Source organism: Fukomys damarensis, unplaced genomic scaffold (genome assembly GCF_012274545.1).
Source record: "Fukomys damarensis isolate Sample0158 unplaced genomic scaffold, DMR_v1.0_HiC HiC_scaffold_39, whole genome shotgun sequence".
NCBI classification, from domain to species: Eukaryota; Metazoa; Chordata; class Mammalia; order Rodentia; family Bathyergidae; genus Fukomys; species Fukomys damarensis.
Genome location: NW_022900951.1, coordinates 1,337,778 through 1,353,601, shown reverse-complemented (window position 1 = coordinate 1,353,601; position 15,824 = coordinate 1,337,778). Strand labels below are relative to the sequence as shown.

General features: G+C 53.5%; 1 protein-coding gene across 1 annotated transcript in view; it reads left to right on the top strand.

Moving 5' to 3' along the window:
- Window positions 1-15,623, top strand: part of Prkx (protein kinase X-linked) — a 30,456-nt gene extending 14,833 nt beyond the window's left edge. The window contains exons 6-10 of the mRNA XM_033760249.1: window positions 3,732-3,855; window positions 10,543-10,638; window positions 12,045-12,102; window positions 13,757-13,834; window positions 15,474-15,623. Of these exons, the coding sequence (XP_033616140.1) occupies window positions 3,732-3,855; window positions 10,543-10,638; window positions 12,045-12,102; window positions 13,757-13,834; window positions 15,474-15,599 (482 nt within the window). The 3' untranslated portion in view covers window positions 15,600-15,623. The remainder of the gene's footprint in view (window positions 1-3,731; window positions 3,856-10,542; window positions 10,639-12,044; window positions 12,103-13,756; window positions 13,835-15,473) is intronic.
- Window positions 15,624-15,824: the final 201 nt, after the last annotated feature.

The window sequence follows — 15,824 nt, the reverse complement described above, 5'->3', positions numbered from 1 at the left end:
CACTGCTCCTCAGACCCTTCTGTTGCTGTACACTGTCAGCTCCTCACTTCTCACCGTCCTCGTTTACAGCTACAGGGGCAGTTACAGGGCACGGATGCCAATGTTCCATCCTCTTGAGTGTTCTCCTCCCTGCTTCCCACCCCACTGATAACCTCTCCATGCCCAACTCATTTTCTTCTCCCTGCTGGGCGTCCACATCCATTCCTTTCCCCGCCGATGACAAGATTTTCTTCTTTATAGCTGCGTAGTTCTCCACGGCGTTCGTTTCCCACGGGATCTGCATCCGTTTGCTCGTTGACAGGCAGCTGGGCTGCTGCTGTATCCTGGCTGTTGTGAAGTGTGCTGCCGTAGCTGTGGTTACGCAGGTGCACCTCGAACATCCTGACTTTACTTCCTTCAGGTGAACACCAAGGTATGGGATAGCTAGTTTGGATGTAGCTCTAGCTTTAGTTTTTTCAGGATTCGTGCAACAGCGAACGTTTGGGACCCGCCTGTTTCAGTAAGCATCTTGGAGTTTATCCGTGCTGTACATTTAATCAGAATTTTTCCTTTTTGGTGGCTGAATTATATTCCATTGTGTAGATGATTTATACTCTGGGTATGCAGCTAACCATACATCCACCCACCCATCCATCCCTCCATGGAAACAGATGCCTTCCACCCCCTCTGATTCTGTAAACACTGCTGCCTTGAACGTGGGTGTCCAGAGAAGTGTGTGAGGTCCCATATTCAGGTCTTGGCAGCCCACACTGTGCCGTGCCCGGAATCGCCGAGTCCCCACACCCTCGCCTACGCTTACTCCGTTTTGCTTTTCCTTTGTGCTGATGTCAGTCACACCCTGGGGAGGGGTGCGCCGTCTCTGTGCTGTGTTTCTGCTGCTTCTCCTGGCTGCTGGGGGATCCAGCCCCAGAGCGAGTGCCCTCCGATCCTTACGGAAAACCCGCACTGCTGCCCTCCCAGGCTGCCCGCTCTGCCTTAGTGATGCACGACACCGTGCGGGTTCAGCAGGTTCTGTGAGACGTGAGAGGAGCCTCACTCCCGGGCTCCTGTGTCCTCACACGCTCAGAGCGTCGATCGACAAACATGTAGTCTGTACATACAGGCACCGCCTGAGGTCCAGTGGGGCAGTCAGGACTTCAGGATTCTTTTCTCGGTCCTTCACGCCGAGCTTTGTCCCCGGCCTCTTTTAAAAAATTTTTTAGACAGGGTCTCACTCGTTCACCAAGTTGCCCGTATTGGCCGCAAACTTGCGATCCTCCTGCCTCAGCCCCCGGAGGACTAGGATTACAGCGACGCAGCACTGGGCACATTTTGGACACTTATTTTTTGACCTTGAGGTCCTGAAGGCAGCTTGGCTGTTCAGAATCTCCTCTTTGTAAAACAAGTATCGCACGTTTTTCTCAATACCAACTGTGCAAGTATTTCTCCCAGTACGGAGCGGTGTGGAAATGGGCGGGAAAGCTGGAGGCTGAGAGGGCAGGAATAAGGGCGACCGGAGGGGCGTGCAAAGCGCAGGCGGAAACGATGCACACACGTGGGACGCAAGCCTGGAGAGGCCTCCTGGAAACCCCATCCCGTGCGGCTGAAAAGACATTTTAAAGGACGGATCCTGCCTTTCCCGCCAGCCACCTGCAGGTGGCGCCAGAGCCCAACCATTTTCTCAAATCTTGGTTTCTCTGAAAAAATTCTTTCCCAAATCCTTGGCCCGGTTTAATCCAAAACTTCCCCAGAGATTTATCCCGGCGACCTCGCCAGGGTCTCCGCCAAACGCACTGCAGACATCTCAGAGCAGGTACTTTTTTTTGTTGTGTTTTTTTGTTGTTTTTTTTTGTTTGTTTGTTTGTTTGTTTTTGTACCGTGTGTCGAACTCAGGTCCCTGTGCTTGGAGGCAGGAGACGGCACCACTGAGCCAAATCCCCAGCCTTTGTCTCCCTGCTTTCTATTTTCTTTTACTTTTTTACTTTGAGTTTCTATCATAACAAAAACCATACAGTGTTGCGGCTCATGTGTCCGGTTGGTTGAACTCAGCATTATGGTCTCAAGATGCAGCCGTTTTCCTACACAAGACTCGAACCTGACCTTCTTCCAGGAAGTGTAGTACTCCCTGATATGTAAACGCCACATTTTCTTTATTTGTTCATCTGCTGATGGGCATGGAGTCTGCACTTTTGAATTAAATTCTTGCAAGACAGAATTATTTCATTTTGACAAGCACAGTGGCCTGTGGGTTCTCAGGAGAGATTCCAAAGCAGGGACGTATTATTCGCTTTGCAGTGATTGAGGAACCCACAACTTGAAAGTGCGGACATTGACTTTGGCTGACGGATTCAGAAGGCTCAGTCCGTGGTCGCCTGCCCCAGGGGTCTTGGGGGGTTCAGTCCGTGGTCGGCTGCCCCAGGGGTCTCGGGGGGCTCAGTCCGTGGTCGCCTGCCCCAGGGGTCTTGGGGGGTTCAGTCCGTGGTCGGCTGCTCCAAAGCAGAAACATCATGTTGGACAGCCGTGGGGGAGGGAATATGTTCACGTCATGGTCGATGAAAAGCAGAGAGAAACAAAGACAGAGCAGAGGCGTCCCGAGACCAGGTGAAGCCCAAGCTCACACCTCCGTGACGCAGACACACCCCAACCTGAGCTCTACTTATGCCCCCCACAGTTCAATCCAAGCCAGGCCAGGAAACGCACAGCCAGTGCAGGGTGAGGGGGATGCGGTGTGAGTTCCCTAAAGGCTCTCTGTGCCATTTTATGCGACAGGGAGACTGTTGTGTGCTACCCAGTGCCGCAGACACCAGCGCCCCCAGTGGGGAACAGTGTCCCTGATATCGGCCGTGAGTCTGGAGAGATCGGGCCGCACACAGCGAGGCTCCTGGTCAGGGGGCCCCTGCCCAAGACCCTCTGCAGATTTCCACAGGTGCCTTCCGCTGGGCCTCCTGCAGGCGGGTCCAGATCTAAACGAGATTCCCTTGTGTCTCACGTGCCTCTGTATTTCTGAACGGTCTGACGTGGGGAGCAGGTTACACGATGTGGAATTTTCTACAGCTGCTGTCATCTGGGGTTGGGCGTTTTGGATTTGGCAGGTTTTTGAATTTTTGGATTAAGAACATTCAACTGACACCTGCGTGGGTACGGATCTGTCTCCTCTTTGTCCGTATATCTACTTCCATGGCCGCCCTCCCACGCACCCATCCGTCCTCCGCCTGCCTGACTGCCACCTGACCTATTTTATTGATTTTTTTTCCATGTCTGTGGTGCCGCTTGCTGGGGATGGAACCCAGGACCTTCCTTCATACTGAAGTAGTTTTTATTTCTGATGTGGATACCAGGTCTCACTTACCGCCCCATCTGGTCTTCATCCTGACATTGTCCTGCCTCAGCGTCCTGGCGTGCCAGGATTCTGCGGCCCCCTATTTATTATTTACTTGTCCCTTCCTTCCCTCTTGCCTTCCGCCTTCCTTTCTTTTCTTTCTTTTCTGTTTTTTTGAAGCAGGGTCTCCCTCTGTAGTGCCCCTAAATTCACTCCGTAGCCCACGGCCTCCCACGTGCTGTGCAGCCTCACCGTCGCCTCCCACAAGTTTCCTTCACACCGGCTGTGCGCGTGCGGGGGACCATGCGCGGGCCGGGCCGGGCCGGGCTGACCCTGCTGACCGTGGGCTCCTGTGTCCCCCGCCCGCTGCAGGACGTGGACGCTGTGTGTGGCTGACCCTGCTGACCGTGGGCTCCTGTGTCCCCCGCCCGCTGCAGGACGTGGACGCTGTGTGGGACGCCGGAGTACTTGGCCCCCGAAGTCATCCAGAGCAAGGGCCACGGCAGGGCGGTGGACTGGTGGGCGCTGGGCATTCTCATGTTTGAGATGCTGTCCGGGTGAGTAGAGCGGGACCGCGGGGCCGGCGGCCCAGGAACCCTAACCCTCCGCCAGCCCACCCCGTCCCCGGCCAGGTCTCGGGATGCTTGCGGACACTTCCCTGGACTGAGCTCGCTGAGGCGAGACTACGGCAGAAAGGCAAACTCCAGGAAGACCCTGGCAGCGTTTAGAAAATCTGTGCTTCCTCACACCGGCGAAGGTCTCTCTCGGGACTGGCTCAAACTCCAGGAAGACCCTGGCAGCGTTTAGAAAATCTGTGCTTCCTCACACCGGCGAAGGTCTGTCTCGGGACGTGGAGCCCGGGCTGGCTGGGAACTCACGGCGATCCTCCTGCCTCAGCCTCCCAAGTGCTGGGATGACAGGCGTGTGCCGCCCAGCCGGGCCCCTTCCCACTTTTATTTTTCTTCCGCTTGTCGAGGAGAGGGGTCACGAGTCGTCCGAGTTAGGGCGGCAGCTGGTCCCATGAGTCCCCTGCAGAAACAGAAGCAGAGGTTTTGACCCGGAAATCAGCCTTTCCTGTTGCGAACCAGGGTAGCGGCAGAGGGAGGCTCTTGCTCTTGCCGGGCTGCCCAGCGAGGGGCACGGGTCCCCAGCTTGGGAGGAGCCAGGCAGTCACCCGCTTCCCCTGCGGACGTGGGGCGGGGAACCACAGGCCCGGGGGCCTGGGAAACCATCCATCACCCACCTGTCTGCCTGCCTGTCTGCGCGTCTGTCTGCTTCTCCGTCCTCTGTCTCCAGCTCACGCACCCTCGGCCGATCTCCCCCGCGTCTCTTTATCACGAAGCGCCCTGCCCACCTACCTGTCGTCTATCTGTTCATTTTCCTCCCCGAGCCTACCGCTCCCTGTTCTCAGAACGCGTCCAGGAGCCACCAATGCTGTGCGTCCTCTCTCCCATTTCTCCCGCAGGCCGGCTCCGCAGTGTAGACGTCTGGTCCACACAGGGCGGGACCCACCAGGGCCGGATCAGAGAGCGGTCTTCCTGCTCGGCTGAGCACTCGGCCACCAGGGGGCGCCCTTGTCCGTGGACGGCGTTGGCCTGGGCTACCCTGTAACTACCACAAAGTAACACTTTCTTACAATGTAACACTTACAGTGCAACGGCACAAAGATTACGCAGAGGCGAGCTGTGCTCTTGCGTCGTATTCCGAATGCAAAATTAGTAACGCAGCGTCAGGCGAAACTAGGATGTTGTTAGACTGCAGCAGAAAGTTACCAGAATAGAAACAAAAGAGAAAGTCCTTGGAACATACACGTGCACGTGCAATTATGTGCCGGACATAACTGTGCAGTACGTGGTAGTGTGTCACCCATAGCGACCTGACACTAAGGCATTCCTAAAAACACTTTGATGTATAGCATATGTAACAACATGAGCGAGACGATCCGATGCACTGAGGTGGCGTAAGTAGGATGGATGAAAATCTATAGAATGTTTCCACTGTGTTACCTGGAGACGCTGTGTGACACATTCTGATCCTGTTACGTAGTTAGATAAGTGTATACTCTGTTTACTGCTACTCGGACTCAGCTTTTTCAGTAGTCGTCGTAGTAGCGGGTGACCCCAGGGCCTTCACACTGACCTCTGTCCCCAACCCTTTTGACAAGTGTTTTACTTCGGAACGGCTGCCTCGCCAAGTGGCCCGGGCCGGGATCTAATTTGCCATCCTCCTGCCTCGGCCTCCCGCGTGCAGGGTTTAGAGCCCCCCATGGTGGAGCTGTTCCTCTTCAGGCCCCACACAGTTGGCGAGTGAGAGACAACGGGGAAAGTAAGCCTGGGTACAAAAGGCAGGGGAAATCTGACTTTCAGCATTTACTTTGGAGAAAACCAGCTGCTTCCACACACGAGAGCTGCTGCAGGCTGCTTGTATCCTTCTTCCTCTGTTCTCCCAAATCACTCGTTCAATTTCCCCACGTCACTGCAAGTGGGCCTTTCTCCTGGGAGTAGCACGCGGCCTCCCCCTGCACACACACACACACACACACACACATACACACACACACACACAGACACACACGCGTGGGCCTTTCTCCTGGGAGTAGCACGCGGCCTCCCCCTGCACACACACACACACACACACACACACACATACACACACACACACACAGACACACACGCACGCGCATGCACACTGTTGTTCTTGGTTTGGGTTTTTGAGGCAGGGCTGGCCCTGAATTTGCTGTGCAGCCCAGGCTGGCCTAGAAGTCATGGAGATACTCCTGCCTCAGCCTCCCGAGTGCTGGGGTGACAGGCGTGCACCACCACTGTCTTGAAATTTCCCCTGTGGCCCCCTAAACACTCGCAGTTCCAGATCACCCACACCCCCCCTACCTCGGGGACTTGCTGCTCTGTTTCTTTGCGTGTGGACTTTTACAGTTCTCCCTCGCAAGTCGCTTTAAGCCTCTTGCTGACCGCTGTGAAACAAGAGGGACCAAACCTGCCGCTGATTTGTCAGGAGGGGCAGGCTCGGGAGCTTCCTGGGAGGGGAGACCCTCCTGCCTCTGCCTCCTCCCGCAGCTCCAGGCGGCCCTGGGCTGCAGCCCCACCACTCCAGTCTCTGCCTCATCCTCTGCATCTGTGTCTCCTCCTGCATCTTTCGTGAGGATGCTGCCATTGGATTCAGGAGGCTGAGGCAGGACGGGCTTGTCTCTAAACCTCCCGTTCCCCCTGCAGGGCCCCGTTTCCAGTCGGGCCCCATCCCAGGTGCTGGGGTCCAGATATGGACACAGCTCTGGGGCCACCCTGATGCCCACCAAGGAAAGCAGGTCTTAATGTTGCACGTCTGTAACGGCCCAGCAGGGCTCCGTTTGACCTTTCCGTGATGCATTTCCTCTCAGCCCGACCTTTTAGAGACTTAATCAGTTTAAATGCCGGCCTTAGGCAAGACGGTAAATCTCAGGAGTGCAGGCGGGCCTGGGGGTTGCCAGGAATCGGACATATTTATTACTTGATTTATAGATTTTTTTCAGATTTATGTGCTTGTTCATTACAGTTTTATCTCCAAGAATCCCATAGTATCCATAGGAGTTTCTTTCAGTTGGGAATGGCGGGGGTGCTTCCCGCCACTTTAGTGCCCTGGGAGGCTGAGGCAGGAGGATCCCAACTGAGTGCAGCTGAGACAGTTTAGCAAGTTGGTGCGATCCTGTCTTAAAACAAAGAGCCGCTGGGGGCTGTGATTCAGTGCTCGCTCAGTGCGAAGGCCCTGGTTCCAATCCCCAATACTGCCCAAAAAAGGGGGAGGGAGGGTTTTTTCTTTTTTCTTTTTTTGCATGGGAATAACTAACACCTTTATCAGATACGGGTTTCAAATAACCGAAATATAAAATTGGAAGTATCAATTCAAAAAGCAGTTAAGTCAAATTTTAAAGAGTAGACAAAGTATTAATGGGACAAAAAAAAAAAAAAGAGACCAGAATCTTAATACTACTCAGTGGCCCCCCTGAGTGCGGAGGGGCACATGCACAGCTGCTCCGTGTGTATTTTATTTTACAGCATAATGATTTCATATAATAGCCCATCGCCTGGAAGCCACCTTGGGTACACAGTGCGTGTCCAACACGGCGGGGAAGGAACAGAAACCCTGCGTTTGTTACCCACACTTTTTAGACACCTCGTTTCCTTCTGCTGAGATTTCAGGGATACTTTCCTACATTAAGGAATACTTTCATTTTCCTTTTAAACCAGAACGTTGCGGTGTTGACAGGAGTGGCTTAATTATTATTACACAAGAGAAACCCACAGCCAACGGCTTTCTTTCTCTCTTTCTTGCTTTTTTTTGGGGGGAGGTACCGGGGATCGAACTCAGGTCTTTGCGCTTGCCAGGCAGGCGGCGGAACCACTGAGCCAAACCCCTGGCCCAGGTCTTCTCGATGGTCCATTGTACATTCGGGTTTAGAGCGATAGATTTTCCGGCCAATTTTAGACACCAGCCTATGACAGCTGTCCATCGACTGAAATTTGAGATCCTGTCTTCAATTTGAAATACTGTGAATACGTTGTACAAAATCCAAGCCAGTGCGATGGGGATTTAGCTCAGTGGCGCCGCCGCCTGCCTTGAAAGGGCCAGGTCCCGAGTTCAATCCCCGGTACCAAAACAAAAAACAAAACAAAAAAAAGACACCCCAAAATAAATAAATAAAATATGCCACTGTCTGGCTCAAATGACAAATGTTTAGAGATCAATACAGTCCTATTTTTGTGCCCACCGTTCAGGAGACGGATGCTAGCCGGGCTTGCCATGGCATCTTTAAGAGCAGACTTTTATATCCACTTTACACGATTTAGATATTTTTTCTTCTCTGTCTCAGAAAGGTCTTGCATCCAAATACCCACTTGGACCCTCAGAGCTTTTAAGAAGAAAAAAAAAATAACAGGACAGAGAGAGAGAGAGAGAGAGACAGATGTCATTTTTGACACCTCCCGCTCACAAGGAGCAAGGCCAGTTCGTTTAAATCAATAATGCGAATGGAGTCCCGCCCCACCCCGTCCTATCCCTTGTATGAACAGCAAATATTTTGCAAAAAAAAAAAGTCAAAAGTTTCTTTTTTAAAGGCGTATTATTTGAATGTAAACCGTCCACCTTCTCCCCTATGCGCTCAATAATCTCTATAACAATACAGTGTGGAGCCCTCGGGAGGACTTGTTTGTCTGCATGATTTCAACAAGAAAGGCAAGAAAATCGGCACATCAGCCTGAATGTGTTCCCAACCAGCACAGCTGTTTTCCCATCCTATTTTTAGTCTCAAGATCATTGAATTTATAGAGCTGGAATCTACAATGACGAAGCACCAAGTGTGTGGTTCTCTTGTTGACCAGATTTCAAAATTATGTTTGTAATTAACCCTGTTAGAAAATACGGGTCTGTTGGTTGTCTTTTTTTTGTTTGGCGGGTTGTTTGGTTTTTGTTTTTCTGGTACCGGGAATCGAACTCAGGACCTCGCACTTTCGAGGCAGGTGCGGTGCCCCTGAGCTCCATCCCCGGCTGGGTCTGCTGGTTTGGATGTGAGGACCGTAATCTCTGTCCTCTACCAGCAAGCAGGACGTAGTGCAGCTGTCTGTTTAGAGTTTGGTGCCGTCTTAAGAAAAGGTGCGATAGTCAGGCCTTAGCGAGTATCCTTCCTCGTCTCAGGCCCAAAATAAGACCTGCTCTTACTGAAGTTTTCTCCCCCACGGGACTTATTTTCAGGGGATATCGTTATTTTTTTATACGCAAAACATCTAGCCACAGGCAGCGATCTGTACTTTTTGCTTGATTCGTGTCCAGAGATCTGCATTCATGCCTCGCCAGCGCTGCCGCCGTCTTTCCCGGAGGGCGTCCTGGAAAACCGCGCTGGGGTTCAGTCTCGGGAAACGGGATTCGCACCTGTGCCCCACTCCACAGGATCACAGGGTTCTGCCCCGCTGGTGTCACGCTTAACCTGCGAGCCTCCGAGGACGCTGAAAATCCAGAGTAAAATCATTCAGCCCCGCAGGCCGCACAACAACCACGTATCCCCTTGGTTCCCTCTGAAGCGGCTGCCGTTGCTACTTACCCGGATGAGCCCGGCTGGGAACCAGTAAAACTTTATTGACAAAGACGAGCTGCAGGCTGTGAATTGGGAGACCATGGGGGTCGATCTTTGCTGACTACAGGTACCAGATGAGAAACGGGCCTTGTCTCCCCACAGTGGGCACGGCTGAAATTCATCCATAGTAGATCCTGGCTTCCACAATGATGTACAACATTGCCCATCCGGCCACGTGCGTGGAACAAGGCCCCGGCCCTCCCTGCTCTCTCCTCCCTGGCCCCGTGATGTGAGCATCTGTCCACCCCACGTCCGCCCGCCGTGATGTTCCTGCCTGGGGGCAGCCGAGCACGGACTGAGCCCTCCGGACCCTGAGCCAACTTAAACCTCTCCTCCTTTCCGTTGTCAGTGTTGAGTACTTTGTCCAGTGAAAAGAAAGCTTCTAGACAACACTAGACAGAAAGCTATGAGGGGTAAAAATGATCTCCCTCACCAGCCGGAGCGGTTTGTTTCCCACGCTCCACCGACCGTCTCGGTGTGGGACCAGGAGATTTTGAAGGCAGAGGTGGTTCTGCTGGGGAAGGGAGCAAGGAAGCCATAGGAAAGCTCTTGCTCTGGACCACAGTGGTGTTTACAGTAAGTTCAGGAAAGCATTTCCACAGTGGGTGCTGGGTGCTCGCATGGAAAAGGGAAAGACTATCTGATCACAACGCTGAAAGTGGAGAGGTTGGTTTTGGCTCAGGGTTTCAGAGAGTTCAGTCCATGGTCGGCTGCCCCAGGGGTCTCGGGGGGCTCAGCCCGTGGTCGGCTGCCCCAGGGATCTCGGGGGGCTCAGCCCGTGGTCGGCTGCCCCAAGGAAGGAACCTCATGGCGGTCAGACGTGGGGAGGAGAGACGCTCACATCACGGGGGCCAGGGAGCAGAGTAGAAATAGTCAAGGGGAAGGGGCCGAGTACCAGGGGAAGACCCGAAAGCCTGACCTGCACAGTCCACCCAGGCGCGCCCGGAAGTGCTTTGTGAATGTTTTGAATCCCACCCCGTCCCTGAGACCTTGCTCTTTGTCCGTCGCGTTCGCACCTGTGGTCCGAGGCTGCTGCCCTTCTGACCCCTCCCGCCTCTCCTGGACCCTCTGTGACGCCCAGCTCCATCTCTCCACCTCAAAACCGTGTTTATTTCCCTAACAGGTTCCCCCCGTTTTTCGATGACAATCCGTTCGGCATCTACCAGAAAATCCTCGCGGGCAGAATCGACTTCCCCAGACACTTGGATTTCAGTGCAAAGTGAGTTCTCTCCCACCCTCGGGGTGCTTACTTTTATTATTTCGTTTATTTTCTGCAGCGTCTGGGCTGTGTTTCAGTTCTGCTGGGCCCGGCTCCGTTTCAGCAGAAGGGAGAAGGTTTCCGCTGTTCTCTGTTAGCGGCACCTGGCCCCGGGTGACCCTCGGTCTGCTGCCCTCCCTTTCGGTGAAGAGCACCGAGGCCCGTGGTGCTCATCTGGACGGAACCCGGAAGGCTGGGCTGCACGGTGCTCTGGACGCTGTTCAGGGCATTAGCGTGTGCTGGATTTTAGTAACACAGACGGTGCATTGCGTTCAAGGTGCCGTGTAGGGTGGAGGAAATAACAGTTTTTTTCTGCAATACAAAAGCTCTTTTGATCGTCTAGCTAATCCACGTGGCCGTCCTTTGGGCATCTTTTTTAACCACGATGAGCTCTGATTTGTCCTTATTTCTCTGCGTTTCTCCAATGGGTACACGGGCGTACCGGGATCTCCTAACCGGAAAAGGAAGCTCGGTGCATCGAATGGAGAAATGAACTGTTTATTTTCTCGGTCCTTATCAAAAGAAAACAGAAATTGGGCGTGGTTGCACACGCCTGCCGTGCCAGCACTCCAGAGGCTGAGGCAGGAGGATCGTTGCAAATTTGAGGGGAACCAGGGCTACCGAGTGAACTCAAGACCGGCCCGAACTACACAGCGAGACGCTGTCTCTGAAACAGAGCAAAAGAACTAAGTGGGAAGAGTAGGAGATCCGGAGAGCACTGCGCGAAGAGACCGAGCTGAGCGACACCACCTCCCACAGACTCAAAAACACCGTCAAGGTTTGAGTCGGTGGCACCGTGCCTGCCTCAGAAGCGCCAGGTCCTGAGTTCAATCCCCAGCACGCCCACAAACAGAACAAAAGAAATCAAAAAGCAAAAACTAAAAGCCCAGGCACACGTGGATCCACCGTGTGCCACAGTCTTGTTTTCCTCGCTCGTTAAAATATTTGCAAGTCCGGGTCCGCAGTGCGTACCGTGTCCGTTCCCGGTGGAGCACGGCGCATCCTCGTTTGTTTTTGGTCCCCTTCCCCTCTCCCCTGCTCCACACCTTGCACCCCTTCCCCAGTGAGTTGGCTCGGTCTCCCTGCTTCCTTCTGTCCGTCCTTTAGCAAAGGCAGGGACCAGCGAGGCTCGCCTGTCTTCCCAGGGGCACACGGTTCCGCACAAGTCCTTCTTCCCGGCAGTGTAGTGCTCCCTCGCGCCTAAGTACCATTTCCTTGACCAAAATTTAACCCGCACCCTTCCCCCGAACTCGGGCTGTGTGTTCAGAAAACCTGGCCTCCCTGGACGGAGGGACAGAGGAAGGGGCGAGGCAGGGGCCGGGAGGGGCGCGGCTCACCCGAGGTGCCGCCTCCTGCTCTCCCCGCAGAGACCTCATCCGGAAGCTGCTGGTTGTGGACCGGACGAGGCGGTTGGGGAACATGAAGGTCGGTGAGCGACTCCCTGGTGGGGGATCGGCGGCTTCCCGCTGTGCACTGCACACCCTGTTGGGTCGATGGGTGGGAGATCCATCTGGGGAGACAGAGGCTTTGAACTCACCGTGTAGCCCGAGCTAGGCTCGAACTTGAAACGACCCTCCTGCCTCAGCCTTCCCCACTCCCCCGCCAGCGCTGGGATTCTTAATTCGTGCAACCAAGGCCGGCTGTCATTATTTATTTTTCTTTTTTTTTTAAAGCCTTTTGGGGGTCGAATTCAAAAACTAAGAACCAATTTGTCTGCATAAAATAATTAATCCATAGTACTTCATGGATATTTCTTTTGTTTTCTCTCTCTCTCTCTCTCTCTCTCTCTCTCTCTCTCTCTCTGTCTTTTTGTTTTCTTCCTTTTTGGCGATACTGGGGATAGAACCCAGGGCCTTTGCACTGAGCTGCATCCCCAGTCATTTTTACTTTTATTTCTGAGACAGGGTCTAAGTCATTGACTTGCCCGTGCTGAGCTGGAACTTGAGATTCTCCTGCCTCAGCTTCCCACCGTGCTGAGATTACAGGTTTACCCTGCTACTCCCACCTTAGTGGTTTTTCACTTAGGCACCGTATGTCCCCCCACCCCACCACAGTCAACTCTAAGTGACTTTCAACACCTCACACACAGAAGTCCGGTCCCTGCTGTCAGTCTGCTGTTTTTTTCTAATCCCACATCCCTAAGAAATCACCCATCTACCTTCTGTCTCTGGAGGGGTTGTCATTCTCGCATTCCTGTAAGTGGAGCCGTTTCAACACGACTTCTCTGTCTGGCTTCCTTAGCGTACACTGTTCTCTTGCTTTGCCCTTGTCTGGTCCTGTTCCTTTTGATGGCTGAATACTACTCCACGACCTGTTTTTATCCTCTTGACCCATTGATCCATCGTGGGTGTTTCTATTACTTCCCACTTTCAGATCGCTACAAGTCATCTGTATTACAGTAAAAGGCGCATGGCAATCAACTCCCCTCAACGTTCCACTCTGGCCGTGAACGCCCTCCTCCCGCCGGCCTGGCCGTGTCCCGCAGCAGCTCTGAGTCCTCTCTCCCCAGGGTCTTCAGCTGCGCCGTCCCAGCCGCCTCCATGTCCCAAGTGGACCCAAAACGGTGACCTTTCCTGGCCCTTCTGACGTCAGGGAGGAGCCGGGAGTCGCAGATTTGGGGACTCGGGTGGACAAGGACACAGCGCCGTGTGTCTCCGATCCGCCTTTCTGCTGGGCGGCGCTGGGCAGCAGCCGTCACCGGGTTTCTGATCACACATCAGAAAGACCCCCAGGAAAGAGGACGGTGGAGCTGCTGCAGGACGCGGCCAGGCCGGTGGGAGGAGGGCGTTCACGGCATTTCTAGGTCTCTAAAATACCGCACAGAGCTGTCAGCGGGCAGACAGGTGCCTCACGCCCCGAGGCCCAGCTGTCCAGGTGTCCTGAGACCCCCAGATCCCTCCGTGCCCTCTGGGATGGGATCGCTGGGGTCCTGGGAACGTGGCCGTGACCTCATCAGACCTAACAGCTCTTCAGTGAGCCCACATGGAGTCAGTGTCCCCCGTGACGTCCACGCTTGGTCTCCCACGGGCTTCCTCCCCCTCCCCTCCCCCTCACCAGCTTGTCCCTCTTTGCTTTGAAGAACGGAGCGGAAGACGTCAAGCGACACCGGTGGTTCCGGGCCGTGGACTGGGACACTGTCCCCCAGAGGAAGCTGAAGGTCAGTCCCACGTCACAGCCGCTCCGCACACCGCAGCTCTCGAGGGGGCCAGAACGTCCTGGGCTCTGTGGGTCCTCCGCTGATGCAGTGGCCCGTCGGCCCAACACGCTGGGAGGCTGAGGCGGGAGGGTGGCAGGTTTGAGTCAGCCTGAGCGACCTACCTTGTCTGAAATGAAAAAAAAAAAATGCAGGCGGCTGGGAAGGCAGCTCGGTGAGGGGTTCGGGTCGCAGTGCTTGCCCCTCCAGGGCATTGTTCAATTGGCAGTGCAGTATTCACTTATGTCCAAAGCCAGGACTATGTAGAAAGATTTTTTTGGCCAAGTTTTTCTCTTTTTACTTCCAAACCACCTTGGGGAATCACTTTGATTAGATTTTTCCCTGTCCTCTTCCAGTTTCTTTACACTACAAATAAAACTCCGTATGGGTACAAATACTATTATTTCCCCTGCTCTTTTACACAAAACACAGACTACAGACCGAAGGGTTCTAGTGTTGCTTTTTATACTTTACGGTTCTACCCTGCATACTTTCGTCCCTTCCTGTAACAGTCCTGGGGTCCTGGGCCTTTGCTCTGGGCCTCACCGTGTGGCCCAGTCTGGTCTTGAGCTGGGGATCCTCCTGCCTCAGCCTCCCAGAGAGTTCCTTGTGCATCCTGTGCCACGGTACTGAATGTCCTGGCCTCATCAGGCCTCCGTTAAAGGGTGAAATCACTGAGTCCTGGGCGCTCTCTTGCTCATTCCATGGAGATGAAGAGAAATTTCCACAGTTGAGATCATTGCCCCAAAGGATAAATGCACCTGAAATCTTGCTTGTTTCGAAAGCTATTTCTCCACAGAGATTATGTGTGTTGATACTCTCTAGGGAAGTAATTGCAAGTCCTCTTTTCTCCCCAGTCCCCCAAGGTAGGGAGCTGTGCGCCTTCACGGTTTCTGTCAAACTTGTCAAAATCAAGCACCTTGATCAAGTTTTATTCATTTACTTTTTCCAGTACTGAGGATTCAACCGAGGTCCTTCACCCTGAGCTCCATCCTCAGCATTTTATTTTACTTTATTATTAATTTTGTTTTTTTTTTGAGACAGGGTCTTATTCAGTTACTAAATTGCCCAGGCTGGGCTCCAACTTGAGATCCTCCTGCCTCAGCCTCCCACAGTGCTGGGACGTCAGGCCTGCCCCACGATGCCCAGCCGTGTTCTGGGCTTGACTTTGGGATCCACGCATCACCTCATAACCCTTGCCCTGAACTAAGGAGGGCTAAAGAGAAAAATGGTTTCTCTCACACTCCAGAGAAGGCTTTCAATAAAGCATAAGAATTTCCTGGGAATTTAGAAAATATAGTTGGTATCTGTGCACCAGCCAGAGTTGTTGAGTTGCATGGGGCTTGAACCATGTTCTATCCAGACATCAGCAAACTACAAACTGCAGTCAAAACCTGGCCCTTTGTTTGTGTCGATAAACAAAGTTTTATTGCCACGGAGCCAAATCCCCCCTGTATTTCAATGGGAGCAGCCGTGATACAAGGGCTGACTTTGCTGCTTGCGGGAGTCCTGCACCCCACACTCTCACACGGGTGTTGTACACAAATCCGAGCCCCCACCGTTTCTTTCCAAGCATGATTGTGTTTTCGTGGGATTCCCGCAGCCCCCCATCGTGCCCAAGTTATCCGGCGACGGTGATACCTCCAACTTTGAAACATATCCCGAGAGCGACTGGGACCCGACTCCTCCTGTGACGGAGAAAGATTTGGAAATCTTCAAGAATTTCTGAGGGCTGGAGCTCCCGGTATGGAAGGTACGTCTTTATGTTTGGGGATGAGCGAGAAATGAGGTTTAGGCCACCTCATGTCAAGGTAAGGTATGGGCAGAGCACAGCTTACGTGTTTCATTCGGGCAGAAACAAAGAAACAGAAAACGTCAAAGTACAAACCGGGCATGGTGCGGCACGCATGTGATCTCAGCTGTTTGGGAGGCTGAGGCAGGAGGATCCTAAGTT